Genomic DNA, 27,717 nt, shown 5'->3' with positions numbered 1-27,717 from the left:
AAATGTGAGAAGATATAAATAGCCAAAAAGGAAGTAAAGAATGCTATGTTATATATTACACTAAACTAAAAAAGCATATATAAGTACTTATAGAGTAACTCAAGTACCATCAATTAACATTGAGATACAGAAAAGCTCTATCAACCTCAACATTTCTGCAGGGCATTTAAATCAATGAGGTTCATGCAACAAAAAGACGAGCTCATGGATGTCAAGGCCTAACTGACATCTTCTGAGTTCCTGGATCTTTTGTGGCATATCCTTCTCATCCACTTTTCCTGTGTCGTTGTGAGATTGGTGGTCATGGGGTGTGATAAAGTATTTTGCTGAGTTGTGGTGGTGACTGGAAGTTCAGCAGGAAGTGCAGCAGCAGTGCTTGTAAAGACATTAAGAACTATGAAGGCCAGTATGGGCGACAGATCCAATGTTCCACCAAGAGGTGGAATAATCCCGCGAAATATGTTCAGGTAAGGATCACATAAAGTGCTGAAGACAAATTAAAAGCCAAATAGAAGGTTAGTGAAACAGCCTGATGCTCCAAAACTCAAAGGGAAACAAATGCAAAAATCTAAAGAAATCTAATAGTGACTAATCACCAATATCAATGCAAGAGGCCTGATGCTAAAAATACAGATTTGACAGCTGTATGAAAACTGAGCATCATCTTTGAAGAAGTGTTTTAGCTTGTTTACTTGACAAGCAGCTGAATTTGGTTTGACTTGTTTTGATTTATGTTTCTGTTGTGTGCTTAAGAAATAACAGATCAAGACATAAAGAATATAATAATGATTAATCATAATATTTAGATTGCACCTTAATGGTCTGGTCATGTAGTGGTCCAGTGAGGTACTTGGTTCCAATTAAAGAAATCAAAACCCTTCCCAACTGAACTATGGGAACTTCATCAAAATTATATTAAATACTCATACATAATTTCCTCAAGTTTTAAAAGTTCAGTTCTTTATAGATAGTAAAGATAAAAGTTCAGTTCTTTGACAGCAGGCATCTTGAAGCATGGTGGAGTCTGCCTCATATTCTCTAATACTACTTTACAAAGATGAAAAAATAAGAGCCATATCCTAAGATAGCACCAATCTTTGACAGCAGGCATCTTGAAGCATGGTGGAGTCTGCCTCATATTCTCTAATACTACTTTACAAAGATAAAAAAATAAGAGCCATATCCTAAGATAGCACCAATCTTTGACAGCAGGCATCTTGAAGCATGGTCTAGTCTGCCTCATTTCTCTAATACTACTTTACAAAGTGGTAAAGTTCTATACAGAATCCAGACCACATAAAAAGCAATGAAACCTAAATTATTTAACATGAAAATAAGACAGACTAGCACACCACATGTTAAATAAGACAGACTAGCGCCCCAAAGAATGCTCGGTAGCAATCTGATGGGCTTTCAAATTAAAGTCAAATAAAGTCATTTTCTCATGAGAAACCAACCTTATTTCAGAGTTTCCAAAATGAATTGGTTAGTTATGCACTGAAGACAAAAGATGAGGTAATTTTGAGTACATAGCATTCTGCTGCTTTTTTTTTTCCTTTCTTTTTTTTTTTTTTGCCATATAGTACAATATATTTTTGAGAAATTTATCAAATTTCAACAAAGAAAGAAGACATAAGAATTAGACGGAGGCAATATTGGAGGAGAAATTCTAATATCTAGCCACATGAGACTTCCTTGCATGTAATTGATCCTTGTCCTATATATCATTCTAAGAGACTAACTAGTTATAGGGAGAGCTTGAAAGGTTCAAACAAGCATTTTTGTCTCCCATATGGATCAGGGGAAGTTTTATTAAAACTCACATAAAGTGAACATTAACTTAAGTTCTCCTTTCAAAATGAACATGCACTCAACCTACTGAATAACAATAGCAAAATATTCAGAGAAAATCCTTGGTCCACTGAGAAGGAAGCCTAAATCTAGAATCCTCAAGATACCTACATAGGCATGGATTCGGGTAGTGGGAATGCTTAGAAAAATACATAGTGCTCCCAAAGTATGACTGAGACAGGAATGGCTGGTGAAATTGGACAAATAAAATTATAAAAGGCAAACCACATAGATGGGAAGAGACTGGTTGTTTATGCTTGCTACATATCCATGCTGATTAACTAAATCCTTGGAAAGCGACTAGCAAATACCGATTAGTTCGCCAATCTAATACCAAGTTATGAAGCCCAGCATCTTCATTTTGTACACATTCTAAGCCACTTAACAATATAAAAGTAATATTTTTTATCCACTACATCTCATCATCCATTTGTACCCAATAACCAAGAATGCAAGCCTATCCCACTGGTTATAAGAAAATTTAGCATGCTGCGACTACCCATCTGATATATACGTCAAAGTTCAAATGACTACCAGAATACTAAAAATTGAAACTTTTCAGAAACCAACTGGCCAATTATACCTGAGAGGGCTGACGATGGCCGGAGGGGAGTTGGGAAACCAGGTTAGCACCAGCCTGACCACCAGTAGCGTGTTGTATATGTTCAAGAAGTTGGTGATGCCGTTGGCCACCACCAGCCCCGCCACTGAGTCCCCCGGCAAGATCGCCGCAAAGCCATGGGCCTTCAACATGCTATGATTCCAATGGTTTCCACAACGGACCTGGACATACAATTCAACAATGCACCCACTTCCGCCTCAAAAAAACTACCAAACTACCCAAGCAAATTTCGTGGCTTTACATGGATTACCAGGGGATTTAAAAACGTAGAAATGGTCTCACCTGGAGGAAGATTCGGAGGTCGGAATGGAGGGAGAGGAAGGGTTTGAGAAGTGGGTGGCCGGAGACGGCGGCGCCGAGTGAACGGAGGAAGCGTTCGGCGGCGGAGAGTGGGGAGAGGGGCCTCGGAGCGCGGTCGGAAGCCGTGTGGTCGGGGACGGACGGCTTTGGTGGGGGAAGAGGGTGGGAGAAAGGGAGGTGGCGGAAGGCGGAGGAGAGGAGGCAATTGGAGGGGGCGGTGGAGCCGCTGGCTCGAGGAGTCTCCGAGGTTGGAGGCGGAGGAGCCATGAGTTCTTGGTCGCACGAAGAACTCGGTTTTGGAGACTTTAGAGAGAGAAGGAAAGGATAACGTTGGCAGGAGAACGTTGCCGTTTGATTCGATTGCGTCCGTTTTTTGACGGTTAGTGATGGATCAAGACTTGGGCTACTCAAAGGTGGTGATGATTGAGAACCGGCGGCCGATACGCAGCTCACGTGCCGAGATCCGCATAAAAGTTATATGCGGTAGATATTATATGTGTGAAATTGAAATGCCAGTGCGCATGATTTGCCAAGCTTACGAGATTTGCCCCTTTTGGTTATATTTATTAGACGAATGTATGGCCTGATAAGCATGAAGGACATGTAAGTGGATCTTCCTTTTTAGCAGTTATTAAATAATTTTACTTTTAATTATGCACCAAAAATAACTTTTAATTGGATCAATTGATCAAAAGAGCTCTTTCATCTTTCATGGTTTTGCACTGGCAAGTGTATATTGTCGCATATTGTTCATCTTTCCAGGGGTGTCGCTTAATGACATGGCAGATCCTGATGCGAACTCACTGCTTTTAAACTTGAAATTTCTGCAGATGTTCTAGTAAGTTTGATGATAAACTATTTTTGACGACAAAAACCCCCCTGGTCCTGTTCAAGAATTTTTTTTAGCATCATGTTCGATCAGACTTGCACATACATCCTTTGTTAGTTTTAGAAGTTTTATCATATCATGTTTTACTTCAATATTCTTTTTTAATGATTCAGTACCTTCATGTAATTTCGCATTCATAGAAGGCACCTCTCTAGGCGCCATATCTAATCTGTTTGGTTGCATTTAGTTACGTGCGCTAGAATTCTTCTGCCAACTCGCAAGAATCTGAAGTGGTTCAGGGTAACAAAGATGGTGGACACATTTTAGGATATTATGTTTTCAGGAGTTTCTCACTTTTCAGTTACTCATCCTTCTCTAGCAAATGATACCAGTTTAAAGGATACTACATTGACCGTCGGTTTTGTATATATATGCACGTACCTACATGTGTACGCATATTTCCTTACGGATGCAATTTGTTGGACAACTAATGGATTTTCTTCCCTTAAGTATGGTGATAAATGTTTCGTGTGATATAACCTTTTGTACGGCCAACTCTTAGTGTGAGATATGATTTAATGTTTCGCCAGGCTATGCCCAAAAGATTATTTTTTTTTTTACATCAACAAATGACTAGGGAATGTTGGTCCCAAGATGGACAGAGATTGTTAAGTATGGGAAACAATCCATTTTATTGGAGATAGGATTTATTGAGATTCATTGTTCAATCCAAAATCTAAATCTAATTACGAGTCTAATTTTAGTATAATTTTATTTAATTATTTTTTTTCAAATATTGTAAGTATTTGTGTCCTATCGGATCTTTAGTTTGGGAGTTCAAGTAGGAATAAAACTCCCATCCATATGATGTTTATTTAAAGGAACTTTTAGTGTCTCCTTGGTGTGTGTGGAACCATAGAATTATGTAGGGAACCGTATAGAAAACGATGGAAAAAGGATATAGGAAGAAAGAGAAAAGATTATTTATGCATGTGGAGACTCCTTCATGAGATACTTTATGAGGTGTTTATTCTTCTTTGAATATTTTTTTTTTTTTCAAATTTTTGTTCTTCCATAATTTTTCTCTTGCGATACTCTGTAATTTTTTTTTATTTGGTGTTTGTTTTGGATTTTGAACTGCTATGATTGATCTACTACATGTAGCGTACCATTCTATATAGTATCAAAGTTAAAGGTTTGAGATTCATGGCCCGTCTATTTATGGCTCTACATGGTATCAGAGCCATAGGCTTAGAGAATGGTTAGCGGTTTGCAGCTTCGATAAGATTTATTTTGAGCATAATTTTTTTTGGAACGACGACTTAATTGTTGATGATTTATGCGTTCGTAGCTTGGTATGGTTGAAGAACTTTCAATAATTTGTTGCGCGGTGGTGCAAGCATTTGAACTATTGTTTGACGATTCAAAAGATGAATTATCATAGCTGATGCTATTATTATCTCTATTAATGGGTTTAGTTACAAGATACATGATTTTACCAACATTAGCAAGACTGCTTTTGCTACTACCATATATCTTTATAAGTTGAACAACATATGTTATGCATATTGAAAGGTTCATATGAGGTCCTGTTTGAAAGGTCAAAGTTTATGAGATATTTTAGATGAGTCAAAGATGATGCCAACAGATGATATTGTGAAAAGAAATTGAAATCTAAAATCTAGAAAGATAATATGAATTCTTTAAATCTCAATCGATAAAAAAATTATCTCCATATTGAGGATATAAAAGAGCTGAAAAAAGTATGTGACATTCTTGCGGCTGTCCACTTAAATGAACGCAAGTTAAGGTATCCCAAACAAAAATTATCTGAAGAATGAATTTTGATTCCAAACTTTTTCAAAAATTTTCAAAAAGAACAAAATTAGTTTAAAGATGAAGATTTAAAATAAAAGAAGCTTGATTAGTTGGAGATTGGAGCCGCTTCTAAAGACTTGGAGCATGATAAAGTTGATCAGTTTAAGGATCAATCAAGTCTAGAAGAGAATCTTGAGCAGGAGAAGCTTGATTAGATCGCTACAGTCTCCAGTTCAGAAGAAATCATGATTGAAAAATCTATTAATTTTGAGATTGCCCAGGAAGAGTTAAAGAAGCCACAGTTGATCCAGTTATGAAAATATGAATTGAGAAATCAAATCATGCGGAAGAGTCATATATTGAAGCTATTCAAGATCTGGATATTTCTTGTGGTAATTTAGTCAGCTATGAAGATGAAAAGCTGGTTGATCTCAAAATAGCTTCGGAGATTGAAGAACAAGAAAATATGTTTGGTGGAGATATTTCTTATTGTACCTTAGTACTTGTTGATTTTGAAACTACTCCAAAATTTGAACTATTAGAAGACTCTATGCATGAAGAGTCGATTTCATGTTCAGAAGAAATCAATTGTGTGTAGATATTTGAAGCAGCCTACGTGGGGGTATGTGGATATGACCAAATTTTTGTTATTAATTTTATTGATGTGTAGATAATGATTGATGCTCGTAGTAAATATAACTGGTATTCATTGGGATGAACTGGATACTCGAAGGAATCTTGGCATCATGATTATGAAGTCAATGCCAAGAGAAACTATTGCAGGATATCATCGATTTCGATATATGCATCGAAGAAAACGAGCCAGTTAAGGAACTATTGTTTGAGCCCATAAAAAAATTTTATTATTCAATTGTTGGTTCGACAAACTATTGTATGTTGCTGTTATTATGATGATGATGGCGATAGTTATGATGGCACTTCATAATATTGATAAATTCAGTATTATTGGTATGGACTTTGCAATAAAGGAGAGTGCTGAGATTCATTGCCAAGTCCAAAATTCATATCCAATTAGGATTCTATTTTTAGTATTGTTCTATTTAATTATTTCCTTCTAAAGGTTGTTAGTATTTGTATCCCAGTAGATTTTTGATTTGTGAGTTCAAGTAGGAGTTAAAGTCTCATCCATATGATATCTATTTAAAAAGACCTTTGGTGTCTTCTAGGTATATGTGAAACCGTGGAATCGTATAAAGAACTGTGTGGAAGACGGTCAAAAAAGGATATGAGAAGAAAGAGAGAGAAGAGATTATTTGTGTATATGGAGACTCCTTCGTGAGGCACTTTTATGAAATTTTAGTTTTTATTTTTCTCTCCCAAATTTTTATTCTTTCATAATTTTTTCTTACGATTCTCCATAAATATTTCTATTTGGTGGTTGTTTCGAACCTTAGGACGGCATGGTTGATCTACTACGTGCAGCGTGTACAGGAATTTTCCTCTGCTGAACAAATCCTTAGCAATAAAGGCCCTGTGATTCATATGATCTACCACATATAGTCCTCCGACATGGTTCCATTAAATTTTTCAAACAAAAGTTGCACATAGGCTTCATATTTTTCTTCATGCTTTTTCTCCAAGGCACTTAGAATTTGAAACTCTCTAGCGCAGGAACACAGTTTGTGGAACCTGAGTTTCGTGCATTAGAAATTGATGATCCTTTGGTTGTTGTTGATACGAATTAGGTCCATCAGCGTTTTAAAGTAAAGCATCACACTCTGAATTGATGGATCTAGAAAATCAGGTAGCATGACCGTCATCTATAATGGCATCCATGATGCAGAATCTATAGGGGATAGGTATATCTAAATACTAAGATCATATACATATACCCCAATTGTGAATTGTTTGATAGTGTGAATTGTATTGATGTCAGCCATTTCAGCAAGTTTTCCCTTTCCTCCTTTCAGTTCAATAACTTTTGCTTTGGTAGGGGCCACTTAATTTTTCCTGTTTCTTGATAAATTTACAAGTTAAAGAAGATCCTTGGCTCCAAGATCTTTGCAAAATGCATAATTTTCTACTTAGAGATGTCAGATACACACACACCTATTCCTCTGTACTGGAAGGCTGCAGGAAAAGGGAAGCAAGACAGTCCTCTTATCAGGCAGCAGGGAAGAGGCAGTGGCAAGTGTTCACAACATAGTTGGAATTGGACATCAAAATATAAAAGCATCCTTAACTCTAAGGCAGAAATCAAGCTTTATATCAAGTTTGCAAGCTGAGGGTCATAGTGTTGCTGTGACGATAAGCATTTAACATTGACATGCCTTTGATCATATTGGTACCATCTAAAATTAGCTACTCAATATTTTTCTTAAGGTCGGTGATGGCATAAAAGATGCCCCATCCCTGGCACTCGCTGATGTTGGAGTTGCTTTACAAAATGAAGCAAAAGAGAATGCTGCATCTATCATTCTTTTTGGGTAACAGGCTTGAACAGCTTCCATAAGAGGCCTAGCTTGGAGAATCTCTATTTTGAATACAGTATTGCCTGTTCCTTTGTTGCATAATCTAGTGGCCTTGAAGATGAAAAGTGATATTCTTTCTTCTTTTGTCAGTGTTAATGAGTTAACTGAAGCTCCTGCCAATTTCGTCATTCTCGCCTTATGTTTGGATACGAGCAACCACCCACACTTGTATGAAATTATACTTATTTTCTTGTGTATGCGTGTAGAAGTTTGGGAAAAATTTTATTGCAGCAATTATTTTTCCATGCTAAATCTTCTAGTGAGCATTTTTATGAGAATTATGCTAACATACATCTTCCAATAGAAAGTATTTGCAATTCTTTGATTTTTGCAACCCTCTTTATCATGTATTTCCAAATCGAAAAAGAACTCCACTCTATTATTCTTAATTTGATTCCAAACTGCGACCATGGACAGATAGTTGATGCTCTGTCTCTGGCCCAAGCAACAATGGCACCAGAATTTAGCATCGGCCGTGTGATCTTCGCTAATATTTTAAGTCTCGTTATTGGACCTTGACTAATACCTTACATTTAGGTTAGTACCATGCATATGCTGGAGTCATCACAACTTTGCATCATATGTCGGTATAGGGGTATGTTGAGCCCTTGTATCATGCCAATATTTTTCCTAGTTGGTATCATACATTCAATATCGAGTGGTACATGTAATACTTAAAATCTTGTTCTAATCATCTCCTAGAGTTAGAATTTTAAATGGTTAAGTAGAAAAGGACAAGTACAAATTCGAATAATAGTGGCATTATGTTCACAATTGCTCCACAGGATGTTTAAAGGCCTTCAGCTCCATCTTGGTTGTTAACAAGTCTTTATTTCTAAAGCTTCATAGGTCATTTATAGAGGGAACAACTTTTACTATAGAATTTAGATAATGTTTAGATCAGATACAGAGTCCACGTATATAATTCTACACTGGTTTTATTGAGTGAATAACATGTCGCAACGAAGATGGATGCTCAAGGATACTGATGGAAAATTTTTCTAGGCTGCCTGGTCCTAGGATACCAACATATATTTTGGAGACCCCAAAATATATCCATATCTTACATTTTGGATTTAGAATATGTGATTAATATACAAAAATTAAAATTGAGAAGGGAAAATTCAAAGCATGCCATCTAAGAACGTCATTTTTGTTAATGTGCATACACATGTTCTTATTTGGCTCAAACATTTGTTGGTGCCCAATTGATATTATTTATATTTGTGAATGCTGCTCTTTGTTCTTTTCGCTGGGACTTGTTGCCTACATTCTCCTATTTTTTCATATTCATATAAGCAGACAAATTACTTACTTTACATCACTATCTATTTTTGAAGGGTTTCTTTTTATAATCTTTTCATGAATTCTAATTCTTTTCTTTCTCGGCGTGTTGTAATGCATGCCAAACTAAGGACCACCCTTAAAATGAGCTCGAAAAAAAAAAAAGAAAAAAAATTTCTAAGCCCAGCAAACCCATTTGCATATATAAAAATTGATGAATGTTTTCGAAAAGAATCAATTTTATCAACACAAGATTGGAGCTCTACAAAATTTTTTTAGATAAAAATAAAAAAAATAGATGGAGCATATAAGATTTAAAAATTAAGCCGAAACTCTATTCGAGTTTCCAACTGTAATAATTTAATATCAGTAACAAGTATCAGTATTAAATTAACCAGTGAGTATCATAATGGATCAGAAATATCCACAATAGTTATGGTTTCCATGCTCGTGAAAAATATTTTCATTCAAATTAACTTTGGGCCATATGTGCATAATTATTCTATATTGATGGCAAATTATAAGAAAGAATGGAGCAAGCCTTACCTCTTTATGCATATTCATTACAAAGTATGTCTAGAAAATTACAACCACTCATTCAAGAGTTGCAATATGGAAAAATCTTATAATTGTTCAATAACAAAGTCAAACCATAAAAATACTATGTAAGTAAGTAAATCATGTTCTTAAGCTCACTGTACACTAATAGGGTGCATAAAAATATTTGATAAATCTATATATATTTTAAAAAAATGGTGATCGATGAGGTACTCCTTTCCTACTCTTTGATCGTTGTTTTTTATTGGAAGTCTCTCCCTCCAAAGCTAAATCACTCTCACTTCTTTCTTGATTATGTGGCTCATCTGACTTGGGCAATTCCATCTCTTCCGGTGCGGTCATACTGGCACGAGCACATTGGGTTCCATCCATCTCTTCTTCTCGTTTTGCGAAAAGCTAGATCATGACATAGATATAGCATCAACAGAACGAAGAATACGAGAACAAGTAAACCAAAAAAAATGCAACATGCTTCTCAAAAAAAAAATACAAGAGAGAGAAAGATTGAAATAGATATAAAAATAAATCTATATGCATGATGAAAATATAAAATATAGAGAGTTAACCATTTTTATATGATCCAATTAAACTAGACATCTAGATAAATTATAAGTGATTCTTACCTTACACTCTATTGAGCAAAAGAGATCTTCAGTTTTCAACTTCCAATTACATGTTTTACAACACCTCTCTAGGCTCAAACCAGCATGCTTCTTGATTTGCCGGCTATACAGATAAAAAATTTTTTTGTTATTTATACTATACTCTTGAATACCTGATGTATCTAAAAATTTATTTATGTCATCCACTTCGATTGCAGAATGCTCTGATGCCCTCCTTACCTATAAGTATTAATTTTATGTAAGAGAAAAAGGATGCTATCAGATAAAATAAAATAAAATAAAATAAAAATATCTGAGGGAGAATGATTTACTTACTTGGAGAACTAGGTGATTCTTATGTTCGGTACCTTCTCTATGACATTGAAAACAGAACGGCTTGTCCCTGCAATTTGTACAGTAATAGCCGCACAAATAGGATTTAGAATCCCCATGTTTTGGACAAGGATTGTGGAATTTTGTCTTCACAAAATCTTCTAGCCAAGGAAGACGTGCAGCAGTTTCTGACATCACGTAGATGCTGAAATTTTCGCTCTCTCCCAGTTGTCGGCCTCCAAAGATGAAATATGGTGAATCCATGTCCTGGTCTTTATATATATACCTATATGCTATAGAATTTTCCCAGTTGGAGTAGGAGTCCTATTCCAACCAGAAGAGTGCATCGAGATGTTTGACCATGGAAGAGTGCTTTGCCAGGTAGCAGGAACGCGATCCAACGGTCGATACGATCCTTCCATCATCGGTTCTTCTCGGGGGGCGCTTGAGGAGGTAAAGGTACGGGCTTTATTAGCTTAAAGCTGGCCGCGAGGGGGACGCGCAGAAGCAACCGGCGCCGGGGGTGCGGTAGTTCGCGTGGGGAAGGGCGGGCGCAGAAGCCACCGGCGCTGGGGGGTGTGGTGGGGAAAATGCGGGCACCGGAAGGGGGGGGGTGGGGAGCAACCGGCGCCGGGGGGGTGTGGTGGGGAACTACGGGCATGCGGGGGGGGGCGGGGGAGACCGAGGGCAGAGGATTCCGCGGGCGCGCGGGGCGGGGTGGGAACCGCGGTTGCGGGGAGGGGGGGGGCCTTGGGGAGGGGGAGGGGGGTGGTTTGAGCGCAGAAGCCGCGGGCGCCGGACGAGGGGGGCCGGGGGACGAGGGCGGAGGAGCAGCGGGCGCCGGGGAGGGGGGAGGGCGGAGGAGCCGCGGGCACCCCGGGTAGGGGGGGATGGGCAGAGGGATGGAGGAGAAAGAATAATAATAATAATAATAAAATATAAAAATAATAATACATAACATCTTAAGTTTTTTATAATAAAATATTATAAAAAGTACCGTAGCAAAATGCCAAAAATATTGTTTTTAGATGCAAAAATTAGGTAGCAGTTGATTTTGTTGAATGAAACTGAAGTGTAGATGCATGCATTTGTTGTGGAGAACTAATTGGATTTGGGTTTATATCATCCCAAGTTGGGGAGAATGGAAACAACATGCTAAAATGTTTTTAGATTAATTTTTATGATATTTGATTGTCCATCTTCAAGCTTATTGGCAACTAGTATATTGAGGGTTTTTTTTTTTTTTTAATACTTTTGATAAGAATATATTGAGGTGTCGAATGGTAGTTTGCATTCACCAATTTGCGTCACCCTTGTGAGTCTCTCTATCCACGAGGACTTTATGGCAGCATTGCAGATTATTGGGGTTGTCAAACTAAAAGTATGTTTGCCTCGTGCTTCTGTAACCTCATTTTTGTAAAATGTAATCTATGTTTCTATTTGTCTTGCCTTAATTCTTTTCCCCTCTACCTTGATCTTTTTTCGTTCCTCGTGAGAAGATTACTTTTTGTTCTTTTCTTGTTCTTTTTTATTCAATTGAATCCTAACATAACTATTGTTGCGGTCAATCCCCTCATCGCTTGGTCATCGAAAACGAGCGTCTACAAAAAAAGTCCGCACTGACCGGAGATGATTCTGACGGAGACCCTCCGACGGTCAAGTCAGAGAGGAGACTAGGCAACAGTAGAAAAGAATCAGGGAGCTCAGCGAGAGAGAGAGAGGGAGTGAGGGAGTCCTGGGGTTTCGAGAGAACCTCCTCCAGCACTGTTGCCTTCTCCGTTTTATAGTAGAGCGCGGCATGGCGCTGTCATTAATGGCGCAGACAATGGGAGGAGTTGTCAAATCGTCGGAGGCTATCAGAGTCGCCGCGGACTGTCAAGTCGCTGTGGGCTTGTCACATCGCTGGGATTAATCTATATCCTTGGCAGGACAATGTCCCAGGGCGGCTATGCCGCATGCCTTTGTCAGAACGGCGGGCCTCAGTAGTCGTACGGCGTTTGAGGAAGCCGACCGACCATACGTCGGTATTTGGTTGTGGGATGTCGGATGAAAATCCAGGGACACCGTCGGTCGATTTAATGCCTCGCTGAGGTCGGACGTCGGCTGCCGCCCCCGATAGTGAGTCAGTGATTTGGGCTCCACCGCTCGGCTGGTTGGGAACAGAATGGGTCTGTCCGGCCGACACTCCTTCAGTCGGATAATGTCGGCAGCTACTATCGGCAGTCATCGATCAGTGCGGTCGGTAGAGTCGGACGTCGGTCGGAGTCATCCATCGGTCGTCGGTCAGACCGGTCCGAGGGTAAGTCGGCGTATGGGGGTCAGTCGGTATATCCCAACAGTTGCCCCCCCACTCCTGAGTCCGATGTCGTGTTGGCTCGCGTGAACACGTGGGCGATGGCTTCGGATGAAAAGAGTGGTTTTCCATCATGTCTTGCCCCGACTCTGGCGATCGCATCAACGAACGATCCGATGTTAGTCGTCTCGACAGTAGGTCGAGCATGCACGTCGGGTTGGAGGTCGTGCAACCTCCAAACGTTGCTCATCGACACGATCATTCCGCAGAGTCTGATAGTCGAGTAGCGTCCGATGTATTTGGATAGGATAACGATGGCAAGTCGAATATCCATTGTCCAGCCCCTGGGTCGGGTGCGCACGTCGGGACGTATGATAAATGATGGCAAGCCGAATATCTTTTGATCGGTCGTGACCAGATCGGTATGTCGTAAGTCGAATATCCGTTGACGTAGCATGTCGAGTCGTATGATAGACGGTGGCAAGTCGAATATCCTTCGACCGGTCGTGACCAGATCGGTATGTCGCAAGTTGAATATCCGTTGACGTAACATGTCGAGTCGTATGATAGATGGTGGCAAGCCGAATATCCTTCGACCGATCGTGACCGGATCGGTATGTCGCAAGTTGAATATCCGTTGACGTAGCATGTCGAGTCGTATGATAGACGGTGGCAAGCCGAATATCCTTCGACCGTTCGTGACCGGGTCGGTATGTCGCAAGTCAAATATCCGTTGACGTAGCATGTCGAGTCGTATGATAGATGGTGGCAAGCCGAATATCCTTCGACCGATCGTGACCGGGTCGGTATGTCGCAAGTTGAATATCCGTTGATGTAGCATGTTGAGTCGTATGATAGACGGTGGCAAGCCGAATATCCTTCGACCGGTCGTGACCGGGTCGGTATGTCGCAAGTCGAATATCCGTTGACGTAGCATGTCGAGTCGTATGATAGACGGTGGCAAGCCGAATATCCTTCGATCGATCATGACCGGGTCGGTATGTCGCAAGTCGAACTGCGGTCGTCTTGGCATTTTGCCGCTCTTAGTCGAAGCTAAGTCGGCAAGTTAGCCAGCCGCGTTGGTCGAGGTCTTTTGCCCTCAGAGGCATAGGCCGTTGGTTCGGCGATCGGTGATCGAGTTGTTGATTCGGCGATCGATGATCGAGCCGTGTTGGTCGGGGCCTTTTGCCTTCAGAGGTCGAGGCCGTCGGTTCGGCGATCGGTGATTGAGCCGTTGATTCGGCGATCGGTGATTGAGCCGTGTTGGTCGAGGCCTTTTGCCTTCAGAGGCCGAGACCGTCGGTTCGGCGATCGATGATCGAGCCGTTGATTCGGTGATCGACGATCGAGCCGTATTGGTCGGGGCCTTTTACCTTCAGAGGCCGAGGCCGTCGATTCGACGATCGATGATCGAGCCGTTGATTCGGCGATCGACGATCGAGCCGTGTTGGTCGGGGCCTTTTGCCTTCAAAGACCGAGGCCGTCGGTTCGGCGATCGGTGATCGAGCCATTGATTTGGCGATCGACGATCGAGCCGTGTTGGTTGAGGCCTTTTGCCTTCAGAGGCCGAGGCCATCGGTTCAACGATCGATGATCGAACCATTGATTCGACGATCGATAATCGAGCCATGTTGGTCGGGGCCTTTTGCCTTCAGAGGTCAAGGCCGTCGGTTCGATGATCGGTGATCGAGCCGTTGATTCGACGATCGGCAATCGAGCCATGTTGGTCGAGGCCTTTTGCCTTCAAAGGTCGAGGCCGTCAGTTCGGCGATCGGTGATCGAGCCATTGATTTGACGATCGACGATCGAGCCGTATTGGTCGAGGCCTTTTGCCTTCAAAGGCTGAGGCCATCGATTTGACGATCGATGATCGAGCCGTTGATTCGGCGATCGACGATCGAGCCGTGTTGATCGAGGCCTTTTGCCTTTAGAGGCCGAGGCCGTCAGTTTGGCGATCGATGATCGAGCCGTTGATTCGGCGATCGACAATCGAGCCATGTTGGTTGGGGCCTTTTGCCTTCAGAGGCCGAGGACATCGGTTTGGCGATCGGTGATCGAGCCGTTGATTCGACGATCGACGATCGAGCCGTGTTGGTCAGGGCTTTTTGCCTTCAGAGGCCGAGGCTATCGGTTCGACGATCGGTGATCGAGCCGTTGATTCGACGATCGGCGATCGAGCCGTGTTGGTCAAGGCCTTTTGCCTTCAGAGGCCGAGGCCGTCAGTTCGGCGATCGGTGATCGATCCGTTGATTCAACGATCGACGATCGAGCCATGTTGGTCGGGTCCTTTTGCCTTCAGAGGCCGAGGCCGTCGGTTCGACGATCGGTGATCGAGCCGTTGATTCGGCGATCGACGATCGAGCCATGTTGGTCGAGGCCTTTTGCCTTCAGAGGTCGAGGCCGTCGGTTCGGCGATCGGTGATCGAGCCATTGATTCGACGATCGACGATCGAGCCGTGTTGGTTGAGGCCTTTTACCTTCAAAGGCCGAGGCCGTCAGTTTGACAATCGGTGATCGAGCCATTGATTCAGCGATCGGCGATTGAGCCATGTTGGTCGGGGCCTTTTGCCTTCAGAGGTAGAGGCCGTCGGTTCGGCGATCGATGATCGAGCCATTGATTCGACGATCGACGATCGAGCCATGTTGGTCGAGGCCTTTTGCCTTTAGAGGCCGAGGCCATCAGTTCGACGATCGGTGATCTAGCTGTTGATTCGGCGATCGACGATCGAGCTGTGTTGGTTGGGGCCTTTTGCCTTCAGAGGTCGAGGCTGTCGGTTCGACTATCGGTGATCGAGCCGTTGATTCGATGATCGACGATCGAACCGTGTTGGTCGAGGCCTTTTGCCTTTAGAGGCTGAGGCCGTCGGTTCGGCGATCGGTGATCGAGCCATTGATTCGGTGATCGACGATCGAGCCATGTTGGTCGGGGCCTTTTGCCTTCAGAGATCGAGGCCGTCGGTTTGATGATCGGTGATCGAGTCGTTGATTCGATGATCGATGATCGAGCTGCTTCGGTCAAGGCCTTTTGCCTTCAGAGGCCGAGGCCGTCATAGATTCGATGATCGGGTTACGTTGGTCGAGGCCCTTTGCCTTCAGAGGCCGAGGCTGTCGTAGATACTCCGCTCCTTCGATCTCTATCAGGATCTGCGCACGAGGAGCGGGGAGAGGAGTGTAGGAGTCATACCTGCGATGCATCGGTCTCAGACTCCATTGTCGGGATGAGATCCATCTATCGGTGGGGCTCGCTGGGTTCAGTAGGAGCTCGATTTTTCTTCTGCTTCTCCTTCTAACCCGTGCCCTCGGTCAGACATCGGTCGAAAGCTCCTTCGTCCGTGCGCATGTATTTGTACGCGCGCTCCAGCAATTCGGCATACGTCTGGGGGAGGGTCTTGTCCAAGAAATAGGTGAACCGAGACCTCCTTAGTCCCCTCTTCATGGCCGAGATAGCCATATCTTCGTTGTGGTCCCGGACCTCAAGTGTGGCCGCGTTGAACCGGGCCACAAAGTGTCGTAGAGTCTCATTTTCTCCCTGCTTGAGGGAGAAAAGACTATCTGAGGTTCGCGGCGGCTTCCGATTGGTGCTGAAATGGGCCACGAAAGAATGTTCGAGCTGTCCGAAGGAGTGGATACTTCCCGAACGAAGGTCGGAGTACCAGGTCCTGACGGCCTTGCGAAGTGTGGCGGGGAAGCCGATACAAAGAAGGGCATCGATCGCCCCTTGGATCGTCATGAGAGCCTTGTAGCTCTCTAGATGGTCAATTGGGTCGGTGAAGCTGTCGTAAGGCTCCACGTGAGGCATCTTGAACCGACTAGGGATCGGTTCATCGAGGATGAGTCGAGAGAGAGGTTGGACGGTCTGGAAGTCGACGTCGTTCGAGAACTTCTATCCGTCCACCTATAGCTGGGCAAGCCGACGGTCGATTTCTTCGAACCTGCATTCGTAGTCGTCGACCCGTCGGTGCCGAGAGACCCCGAGGGTGGAGTCTCCCGACGAATCTGAGAGGGAGGCGGACGGAGTTCGCGGTCGCTTCTCCTTCCTTGCTTGTTCCAGCTGGGAAGGAGAAGGTCGTCGGGATCGGTGGGTATCATGCCGTGTCCGCCTTTCCCCCTCTCTGTGGGAGTGCCGTGACGGCTGCTCCTGAGGAGGGGATGGAGACCGACACAGGCGTCGGCGGCTGCTCCTGGAGGGCATCGGGTGTGCCGCCGGTTGCTCCGCCGGCGAGTGTGGCAACCAGGTTGGTTGTTGTTGAAGGCTCTTGACCGCGTCCGTCAGTACGGTTATCTGCCGCACGATCGTCGTGATCTGTGTATCCGTGGTCACCACAGGATGCGGAGAGCTAGATTCCGCCATGGAGGGTGGAGGAGAGGCCTCTTCCCGGCGGGAAGAGTGCCTCGCCGATCCGGTGGTCCTCGATCGCTGAGCCCTGGTTCTTGTCATTTCGAAAGGGTGTTTCAAGTTCTGTGGGGGTCGTAATCCCTGCGTCCCCCCTTCCTGACGTGCCAAATCTGTTGCGGCCAATCCCCTCGTCGCCTGGTCGCCGGGAACGAGCGCCTGCAAAAGAAGTCCGCATTGACCGGAGGTGACTCCGACGGAGATCCTCTGACGGTCAAGTCAGAGAGGAGACTAGGCAACAGTAGAAAAGAATCATGAAGCTCAGCGAGAGAGAGAGAGAGAGGGAGTGAGGGAGTCCTGGGGTTTCGAGAGAATCTCCTCCAGCACTGTTGCCTTCTCCGTTTTATAGTAGAGCGCGGCATGGCGTCGTCATTAATGGCGCAGACAATGGGAGGAGTTGTCAAATCGTCGGAGGCTGTCAGAGTCGCCGCGGACTGTCAAGTCGCTGTGGGCTTGTCACATCGCTGGGGTTAATCTATGTCCTTAGCAGGACAATGTTCCAGGGTGGCTATGCTGCATGCCTTTGTCAGGACGGCGGGCCTCAGTAGTCATACGGCGTTTGAGGAAGCCGACCGACCATACGTCGGCATTTGGTTGTGGGATGTCGGGTGAAGATCTAGGGACACCATCGGCCGATTTAATGCCTCGCTGAGGTCAGACGTCGGCTGCCGCCCCCGACAGTGAGTCGGTGATTTGGACTCCACCGCTCGGCTGGTTGGAAACAGAATGGGTCTGTCCGACCAACACTCCTTCAGTCGGATAATATCGGCAGCTACTATCGGCAGTCGTCGATCAGTACGGTCGGTAGAATCAGGCATCGGTCGGAGTCATCCATCGGTCGTCGATCAGACCGATCCGAGAATAAATCGGTGTATGGGGGACAATCAATATATCCCAACAACTATTAAACAAAGCATCTTGCAAAACAACTTCCACAGTTACACAGGAAGAAAGTTGCATAGTCTGAGAAGACAACTTTTCTTTAGCTAGAAGCTTGCTGGCACGGGAATTCTAAGTACATTTATTGGATGAATCTAGACTTTTTGGAACATTTAAGTTTCTATTTTTTTTTTCTTTTTTTTGACTCATCTGATTTTTCTTCTTCTTTTTTTTTTGGCCTCCTCTTTTCTTTCTTTTTTTTTTTCTTTTTTTTTTTTTTTTTTTTCTGTAGGAGGGAGGGGAGGGGTAGCTTTTGAGGCTTTTTATTGTAATTGACATCTTTGTTTTATAATATGGTGTCGTAGAGATACAATTTTTAATTTTCCTTAATCAGCTGTCTTGTCTAAAAAAGAACATTCGATGAAGACTTTTATAATAAAATTTGCAAATATCGATGTTTGTAGTGGATTACATTAGTGAAGGAGTATATGGTCATCTGTTTATTAAGCATATGTATTTGACAAATTTCTAGAGTAGCGTCCTCAAATACAGCACAGCATTACTGGCTGATGAGCAGGACATGGGGACAATGCAATGTTGGTAATTTAGCTAAGGCTGTTGGGTTGGACAAGGGAAACTTGGGTGGAGGGAATCATGAGGAGCCTGTTTGAGGGTTGAAAGAGGTCAAAGCATGGATGGTAAATCTCTATCAGGAATGATTTTAGTTTTCATTTCTTTGGTCGGTCCTTATCTAGGTGTTGATTTAACTTAGATCAATAAAGAATCTTCAAATGCTCTGATACTGAAAATTTGTAAATTTTAACATGCTGTATATAAGAGTTCTTTTAAATTTGAAACGAACTCTGCTGCTACACTCGAAGAATTTGGATATGGCTGGTTTGACATTCTTGCGAGTACCAGCAGTTGAACACTGCGAAGAACCAAAGAGCACAATTAAGCTACAATTTCATTGTTGCATTGCTCCGAAGGAGGATGTTGGCGGAATGGAAATGCACAGGTTACCTGGTAGCTCTCTCAAGATACAGTGATCCTCCCACAAACCATGCACATGGTAAATGGTATCTGAACTTGAATGATAGCAGCAATCACCCAGAAAGTGACAGAGAGATACGAAAAAAGACTTGAAATGTTCCTACCATCAGAGATAATCAGCCCCTTTTTATCCCCATTCTAGGCCATTCAATAAGGAAATAAATAATTCATTGTAGAATAAATGACTAGCTGCTTGAGCCATTAGGGCCATAACAGAAAAGACAGATATGATAGTCTCTCAAGTATATAAATGATAAAATCAAGTACTCAGGAAATATAAATATGAAAACACACATAAAAATGTTTAATAAAATAATGTAAAAATTATTAATGATTTAAAAGTTTCGGACAATTTCACACACCAAAAGCAACAACTGATTAACGATGGTGAGCCCTGTTTCCGGTGGCCACCTTGTAGTGGCCAACCAAACCAGACTTAGTTCAGACATGGAGACAATCAACCTCGGAGGATACACTCAGAGCTAAACAACATACAACAGAGCCCCACAATCAACCTTCAATGTCATTCTTCATCCACTGCCCATACTTGTTCTTCATCTTCTCATCCAGCGCCCTTGCCTTGACCTCTGCCATCGCTGCAGCATTTGCCATTGCCTCTTCCTGCACCCGAGCCATCCTCCGGCTCCTCTTCCTTGCAATCACCTCCCTTTCAGCCTCCACCTCCTCATACTCCCTCACCCACCACCTCTGTATGATGCACGCTGAGACCAGTACGGCCGACTGCACCATGAACATCCCCAGTATCATCCCTTCCTCTAATTTCAACAGCACCTTCTGCTCCCTCAGGCTCCTCGCTGAAGACAGCAACCGGAGGCTGGGGTCGGGCCGGAGAAAGAGCGAAAGGAAGCCAAGCGCCTGCCCTATGGAGGAAGCAAGGATGATGGAGATGTGGGTGATGAAACAAAGGTGGGTCAGTTGGGAGTAGAAACCCAGGAGGGAGGAGAGGAGGGTGGTGGCAGAGACTATAAACAGTGCCCAGCCGAAAGAAGTTGGGGGAAACCTTAAGAGGATGATGGGGGCAAAGGAGGCTGAGGAGATGAAAAAGAGGCAGAGATTTAGAGCTGAGAGGATGAGATGAGGGAGCGTGGAGGAGCTTCGGAGTTTTGTGGAGGAAGACATTTTTTCAGTTGTTTTTGTTTCTCTGATGTTGGTGCTGAAGATCTGGAATTGTTTAAATAGAGTGGCATGTGACCGTTGCTGCCGTAGCTAACGGCTAGGTTCGGAGGTGGAGCCCATAATTTTCGTCTTTTTGCTTGCCTTTCTCTGCGTTCAAGGGTTATGATAGCTATTAGCATCTTTTGACCTTGCTATTATCAAAAACATTTGAAAAAATCAGATACAAAAAGAATCAAAGACCACCAAACTTTAGTTTGAGTGATAACTTAAGACAGGGATGAGGTTAGATTTTGTGGGTGCAGGTTGTATCTTTCGTATGGAAGAATGATTGATCTTCTTTTGCGGTATGGATAATTGGATTATATTTTGCACGATGTTGAAAGCATAATATCTGTCGCGCGATCTATGCTGATGGACGGAAGGAAATGAATGGAAACTTTGAAAGCTGTGCAATTCAATCGAATGGTTGGTATTGTAGAAAAAGACCAATCCTTCTTTGGTACCAAGGATACAACCTGAACCCAGATTCCGTAGGGTGTCAACACCTGTTTCAACCCCATTACTCGGTACCCAGCTAATGCCGGCGATGCGGCTTGGCTTGGGGTGGATGCTGCAGAATAGGGGATGGGGTCAGAATTCCTCCTCAGTCTTTAAAAGGAGGAAGCTAGTTGTTATATTCTACTTTGCCATCCGGCTTCTGCATTCAAAATAAAGGTAAAGTGGGATATCCAGTTTGACCATGAAAGCGTCGAACGGGAATTTGAACTACGTCCCACCCGTTCCGATTACAAGCCTTGAGGAAGGCCCCCAAAAGTGGAACTTCAATTCCCTAAGCGCGGCTTTTCCGTGAAGTGGGATATCCTCTTCATGCTCTAGCGTTTGAGCTCAGAATTGGTGGAATTCCTATCATATTTCTCAAAATATACTTTAATTTTCTTGGCTCGGATACATTCAGAAAATCCCGAAAACATATTAGAGGATTTAAAACCTTAGACCTCCTCCATGAGGATGGGAAAATCAACACCAAAAATACCATCATAAAAACTAATACAGTCATTTAAAACAATCATTTTTTCATTTTACAAAATTAAACTTGATCCGATAGAACTTGGTTGAATCGTTTGACTTGGGCTTTCTTTTAAATGTAAGAGAAAGCAATGGATTTGTTTGCTTTTGGTTAACATGAGACCCATGAGCTGCCAACCCTAATGAGATGGAAACAATGGAGGCCTAGAGCCAGACCACCTTGGCCCTTTAAAGGTCAAGGAACTGGCGAATGATTCCAGCCGAACGGATTAATGAATGCAGCAATTGTAAATCTTCACGTAAATTTGACAAATAGAGTCTAAAAGGCAGGAAAACTACTCCCAAAGCATATAGACCTTTGTCAAATGAATGAATTATTCCACCCCAATGGTCAAGAAGAAAGGTGCGAGTAACTTGTGCTCGTTTATTTGACCATCACATGCTTGCTTTATTTTTTCAACATTCTGGGCTGAAACAAATTGCACCATCATCTTTTCAAAAAAAGAAAAGGAAAAAAAAGATTACGACTGATCAACATGGGAGAACAATTAGATTAAGTGGCATTTGTAAAACTCGGAGAAATTAAAGGCTTTCACCATCTTCTCCATTGCTCTCATTTTATGCAGCTATGGATTAGACTAAAAACACTCCAGCCTCCATAAAGAAAACAAGTTACCACTCAGACTCTCAACTATAGAAACCATCAGATGATTCTATACAACAAGTATTACTCATTGAGATTCCTACTACGAGACTTCCTAGTAAGAACAGTTTTTAGTTGAGATCAAAATAATATCATTTTCCCACGACTGCTGAACCAGACAACTAGAGAGGAAGTAAGCCCTTGTGTGATGTTGAGGTGGATGGTCATGCCACAAAAGAAGGTTATATAATCTAAACAAATGGCTACAAAGAGCCACTTGGATCTAAAATTCGGGATGGTTTTATGTCAACAAAAAATTAGTCAGAACTTATATTAAGAGTCAAAAGCCCCAAAACTTGCTGCTGTTTCAAGACAGGGACCTTTATATATTTAAAACAGCAAGCGTCACATTGACGTAAAACAACATAATCAACAAAAAAAAAAAAAACAAATAATACAGAAACGGCTACGAGAGCCAAACCACAGCAACTAAGAGCCTGTAAAATGCAATCAGTTCGTGCAATGCATTAATGTTTTTCACTTTATTATGACGTCTAGGAAGAAGAGGTGGGGGGAGAAAAGTTTGGTAAGAACAAATATATGGTTTGGCTGTGTGTTGGCCTGAAAATCCTCTGTTTGAGGGATATAGATGACACGAGCATCCCCTGACAGGCTGGTTCAAGTGTGTGGCTGTGCCACCACTATTGAAAAGCCATAAAAAAGATATGATTAAGAGTTAGCAGCATGGATCCTGATGTCTTGACCTTCAAGAGCTTTCACTACCATAATTTTATTTATTTAATAGAAAACAAAATGAGATATAGCCAGAGCTACAAATCCATGCTACAATTACAGATAAACTAGAGTAAAATAGATAACTAAAATAGAAAAGTTAAAAATAAATGCAATGGTAAATTAATGATAAAGATAAAGATAACAATGAGTTGTTCATTGGCCGAAGAATTCTTCTCTTGAGATTACAATTTAATATTTATAAGTGACTCCGATTAATTGTCGAGACATGCGCCACTACATCTCCTCTTTGCTAGTTTATGCTTCATGAGCTATTATTGTCATATGCAATAGTTAGCTTCCCTCCAGTAGTCTTATATTTTAAGCAATTCTCTACCACTCCTCTCACAAGTGACAATCTAGATAATGGTAATAGATATAACTACTCAGTTTTAACACTTGTTCTTGGTGGTTTACTACATATGGACCGCTATTTTTATATATATGATATCACCTCCCTTTCAATACTCATATTCTGGATATGCTATTATTCCTTTATGTATTGAGCGGTGGTAAGTGCTATTTAGCTACCTCTTAACTTCCACTCTTTAAAAGGCCTCATTCTAGGTCAATAACTCTCACCGTCCTTAATTTATACTACAATCATTGGGCCTACACCCTTATATTAGCTTACACTCTTGGTGTATTGGCCTTTGAGTCATAGTCCCTGGTCCAGATATGGCATAAATGAGCTTTCCACATTCCACCAATCGATGATCAGGTGGCTGATGTGATATATTTAATATCTATACATCAGCCTAATTTTGGACTTGGAAATAATTCTATTTAGCTGATTTGAAGGAAAGCTAACAAAGATCTTGCAAATTCATCAATCACTTCATTTACTATAGAGATTGATAAGTTTGCTTCTTAGAAAAGGCGAACTTGAGTGACAGATATAGACCATAAAAGATCTGGTAGAGATGAGATTCATACCTAAGTAGGCGGCAATCATAAAGAATTTGATAAAGGTAGGACCCACCATCGTGCTTGCCTCCTAGACCATAAACATGTTGAATATAGCTAATTTGGAGATGAATGTATCTAATATGGCAGATGCCCTCTAACCTTAGATTTGGAAGAACTTAGACCATTAGCTAGTTAATAGGTTACTCCTTGGTATATAGATTTAACATGCATGGCTATTGATGATGGAGGAGCGATAGTACTCACTGGGATAGTTACCCCTAATCCTTGGAATAGAGATAAGATACACTATAGGTAGATTGAATTCCTACTCTCCATCCATCATCCGAAGGAGACAAGTAGTTCTAATAGTAGGGTCATATATTGGCATGATTCCACTGAATTTTTTTTTAGCACCCATTTGCAAATCAAGATGGTCATAGCCCATCTCTAAATTTCTAAAGCAAGCACTTTAGAAATTTAAAGATGGACATGAAATAAGAAGGAAGTGCAAATAACACAACATTGATAAGGCTAACACGTCCACCCATAGAGAGCAATTTATCCTTCTATAATGCAAGACTTCTTCTGATTTTCTCGATCAAGGGCGTCCAACATTACTTTGGTAGCTTTTTATAATATAGGTCTAGACTAAGCAGTTGAGGGCAAGCTCTTTTTTACAATTTATCATTGTGGCAAAATCTGAAGCCCTGATCACATCCATATTGATGCAAATGACTATGCTTTTCGTGGAAATTGATTTTGAGTCCGATGGCATTCTCAAAAGCAAAAAGAGGAGCTTCTATTACTACAATAATCTACTTTTTCCTCGTGAAGAGAAGGAAATCATCAGCAAAGTGCAAGTTTTTAACCTTGTGGAAGTATGGTAAGTCCCTAATACCTTCAATCAACCTAATGGACCTTGCCTGTTTTAATAACTTAGGAAGGACATTCATGGCAAGGATGAAAAGGGCTGGAGAAAAAGTATCACGTTATCTCAATCCTTGCTTACACTCGATCCACCAACCAGATACACCATTCACAAACAAAGCAACCAAGGCCAAGTGAAGGAGGGATTGAATCCAGCTTACCTACCTCTAGTGAGCATCAACAGAAACAAAAAGTCTCAATTGACCTTGTTGAATGTCTTCTCAAAGTCCAGCTTACAAAGTAGCCTAGGATGCCCAGTTTTAGTGCAATAAACCAGGTGAAGAAACATGTATCATGAGAATTGATGAAAACATGCACTTCTTTTGCTTTTTATTCTCTTGTGACACCTAACCAAATCTAAGAAAAACAGAAGAATGAAAACTACAAGCTCTATTCAGGAAAAAAAACAAGGAAGAAGAAATGAAGAAAAAAAAATTCTATAGCTATGCTGTATCTTTCTTCTTCAGTTCCCTCTGTTTTCTAGCTATTTTAAGGTTTTAAACTATAAAGAACAGTAACAAGATTTCTGTGCTTCGCTTGATTTACTTTTCATAAACACAGAAGACTTCATTGGAGGTTGTTTACAAGAAGAAAGATAAAACAAAACGATTAAACGACAAGGTTCCAAAGACTGAAGTCTACTTCTCAGCCAAAAAAAAAAAAAAAGACTGAAGTCTACTTTTAAAAGAATACAAAGAATTAAGAAAAAGGCATATACTGACAATTTTCACTCACCCAACAGCTTGTCATATATAGGCTTCGTCTTACTCAAATATAGACCTAAGACATGCAAGTCATTCATCACCACCTCTCTTAAACATCACTGGACCAAGTAAATTATCCATGTGAATTGGCCAGGCTGATAATTTCTATAGACTTCAGGATTATCTTTCCAAGATTCGTACCAACAATAAACAAGAAAATGAATGAAAAGCATAGCACAGTATTTTTCTAACCAGAGCCATGTTATTGTCTCCATGTTTAGAATAACATGCAAGTTGGTGTCTACCTTGATCATGGTTGTCTTAATCTAATTGGTTGGAATAAAGAAACAATTGTGATCTAAGCCTTCACTTGACAGGTCCCCCACTCTGTCTCTCTAACCTTTGAGCCATGTCCCTGTCAGAGCCCCTACATCTCATCCTGCTTTATTGGTAAGCTCTACTGAGTTTTAGCATAGCCCAAATAATAGAGATAGTATACATGTAATACATTTCCCTGGTAGAAATCTTTTAGGTGAAGGCAGAGGTTATTTGACATAAGCTCTTCGTCAACAAATTGATTGCAAGGGTGAAGGTCCAAACCATAATTAAATTTCCGCCATTGATTTTTATGACTCTTATTCCCCCTTCCCCAAACTTTAGAACATCACCTATTGTAGCCTTTCTTATCTTGTCTCTTCTATGTTGCTATATAGTTATTGGAATTGAAGTTCGTCATTTTCTGCGTCCAAGGCTTATAACTTGGAAGCATATTAGGAGCAAAAATTAAATCAATGGAATAAGTAAAGACATTTGCATGTAATAGACACCAGGCAGACTTCCAAACAGTGTAACAATTACCAACCCTTTAAACTTGGACAGTAGTTTTTCATAGCAAAGACAACTTGTTTTCTAACCAAACTTAGGTCAGCTGGTTGGTACTTCTCTCCACTTTGAAGAGGACAATGTTCAAATGTTGTAACCATTGTAATCATTTTGAAAAAAAATAAAAAAAAAAGGTTAAGTTCATTTTGTATGTTATGTTGTAATGCTTATTTCTGTCATCTACTTCAGCCTGCATCTAAAAATCATTATTTAAGTTTATTTGTATTTTATGTTGATTTGCTTATTTCTGTCATCTACCTCAGCCTGCATCTAAATATACTTTCCTGAGGCTGGCAGATGGAGCAAACCTAAGTGTGAGCACACTCGGCAAATTCGCAGCAAGATTTTGTTGATTTGTCCTAATAAGCAAATCAGGTAGAACTAACAGTAAAAGAAAACAACAAAAATTGGATTGCTGCAGAGATTTCAGCACTGAACTGTATGTGCTATCGTTTACCAAAAAATACATGATCATAATCTTATCATTATATCCTTTTGTGCTATTCCTGAGTCACTATTCCTTTCCCAATATCCAAACTAGCAACCTTGACCGTAGTATAGATTGAGATTACATGTTTATGTGCAAGGAAGATCCAAGAAAATGCTGGAAAGAGCCATCTGCATATGCATTGAAAGCTAGGACGAGAGGATATGGTTAAATCTAATGTATACATATATCTAACAAAGATCCATGTCCCCATTGAGTGTATATAATTTATAGTTTGATCCATTTCTTGTTGGAAGGGCTTCAAAGTGCTGGAAGATCCAACATAACATGCATGCTGATTTTAAGATTAAATTTAATACGCTTGCTCTAAGGACAATGTATGGAGAAAATGAAATACAATTCATAAAGCCGTCTAAATAGTAGGGATGTTGCTTGTTGGTTATGGCTATGGTTATAGGTGGCCTTACTCCACAGATAAGACGCCAAATATCCATTCAAAGTTCACTGTTCATTCAGATGTGATGGCAACCCTACACACAGACAAACACTGCAAATATCAGTGGTTTTAAAAGCTTGATGATACATGGTGCCCACAAGGACTCCTAGGGTGTCTCCTTCAATATTGCTGCTAAGATTCATTCACAGTTTCGTTACAATGCGTTCTCACTAACCATCAAAATCAACTATGTTTGTTGCTAAAAATGATAGATAACTTGCCGGGTGCATCTTCGCACTTAGCCAACCAGAACATTATACATGCATAGCATCTGCCTAAAGACGGATGTCGACGTTCTATAGGTCAAGATCTATAGCATTTATAAGATATTCAATCAAAGAAACCGATAGATCACCAACCTGCAACCTCATACATCGTGTGTTGTCATTAGGATCCCAATTATTCACATTTATTTATAGTGCAGAGTAGAACAAGTAATATGTTTT

At 41.5% G+C, this 27,717-nt stretch overlaps 3 protein-coding genes across 4 annotated transcripts; all 3 read right to left on the bottom strand.

Annotated features, from left to right (window-relative positions):
- Positions 1-19: 19 nt before the first annotated feature.
- On the bottom strand, positions 20-3,081 carry LOC105058630 (ylmG homolog protein 2, chloroplastic). Its single transcript, XM_010941612.4, has 3 exons — positions 2,756-3,081; positions 2,435-2,634; positions 20-486 (listed from the first exon to the last, which is right to left on the bottom strand). Exons 1-3 carry the CDS (start codon positions 3,038-3,040, stop codon positions 219-221), a joined length of 753 nt encoding a protein of 250 aa, XP_010939914.2. The 5' UTR covers positions 3,041-3,081; the 3' UTR covers positions 20-218.
- Positions 3,082-9,741: 6,660 nt separating this feature from the next.
- On the bottom strand, positions 9,742-11,276 carry LOC140850841 (uncharacterized). 2 transcript variants are annotated; one of them, XR_012137217.1, is made up of 3 exons: positions 10,693-11,276; positions 10,378-10,596; positions 9,742-10,150 (listed from the first exon to the last, which is right to left on the bottom strand). XR_012137217.1 is itself a non-coding variant. In XM_073249524.1 (3 exons), exons 1-3 carry the CDS (start codon positions 10,951-10,953, stop codon positions 10,056-10,058), a joined length of 423 nt encoding a protein of 140 aa, XP_073105625.1. In that variant the 5' UTR covers positions 10,954-11,276; the 3' UTR covers positions 9,742-10,055. The 2 variants fall into 2 exon arrangements, 1 of the variants encoding a protein (XP_073105625.1); XM_073249524.1 differs by having other exon boundaries at positions 10,530-10,596.
- An 8,334-nt stretch (positions 11,277-19,610) lies between these two features.
- LOC105036818 (uncharacterized) lies at positions 19,611-20,465 on the bottom strand. Its single transcript, XM_010912551.4, has one exon. It carries the CDS (start codon positions 20,445-20,447, stop codon positions 19,818-19,820), a length of 630 nt encoding a protein of 209 aa, XP_010910853.2. The 5' UTR covers positions 20,448-20,465; the 3' UTR covers positions 19,611-19,817.
- Positions 20,466-27,717: the final 7,252 nt, after the last annotated feature.

The sequence above is a fragment of the Elaeis guineensis genome, chromosome 15 (assembly GCF_000442705.2).
Source record: "Elaeis guineensis isolate ETL-2024a chromosome 15, EG11, whole genome shotgun sequence".
NCBI lineage: Eukaryota > Viridiplantae > Streptophyta > Magnoliopsida > Arecales > Arecaceae > Elaeis > Elaeis guineensis.
The sequence above is the reverse complement of the archived record's forward strand: the minus strand, read 5'-3'. Positions and strand labels throughout refer to the sequence as shown.

Coding starts and splice junctions, on each gene's coding strand:
- LOC105036818 (XM_010912551.4), bottom strand. CDS start 20,447: ATGTCTTCCTCCACAAAACTCCGAAGCTCCTCCACGCTCCCTCATCTC.
- LOC105058630 (XM_010941612.4), bottom strand. CDS start 3,040: ATGGCTCCTCCGCCTCCAACCTCGGAGACTCCTCGAGCCAGCGGCTCC. Junction 2,635..2,755: donor ACCTCCGAATCTTCCTCCAG/GTGAGACCATTT, acceptor TTGTATGTCCAG/GTCCGTTGTGGAAACCATTG. Junction 487..2,434: donor GCCATCGTCAGCCCTCTCAG/GTATAATTGGCC, acceptor ATTTGTCTTCAG/CACTTTATGTGATCCTTACC.
- LOC140850841 (XM_073249524.1), bottom strand. CDS start 10,953: ATGGATTCACCATATTTCATCTTTGGAGGCCGACAACTGGGAGAGAGC. Junction 10,597..10,692: donor AGAATCACCTAGTTCTCCAA/GTAAGTAAATCA, acceptor TAATACTTATAG/GTAAGGAGGGCATCAGAGCA. Junction 10,151..10,529: donor TAAATTTTTAGATACATCAG/GTATTCAAGAGT, acceptor GTCATGATCTAG/CTTTTCGCAAAACGAGAAGA.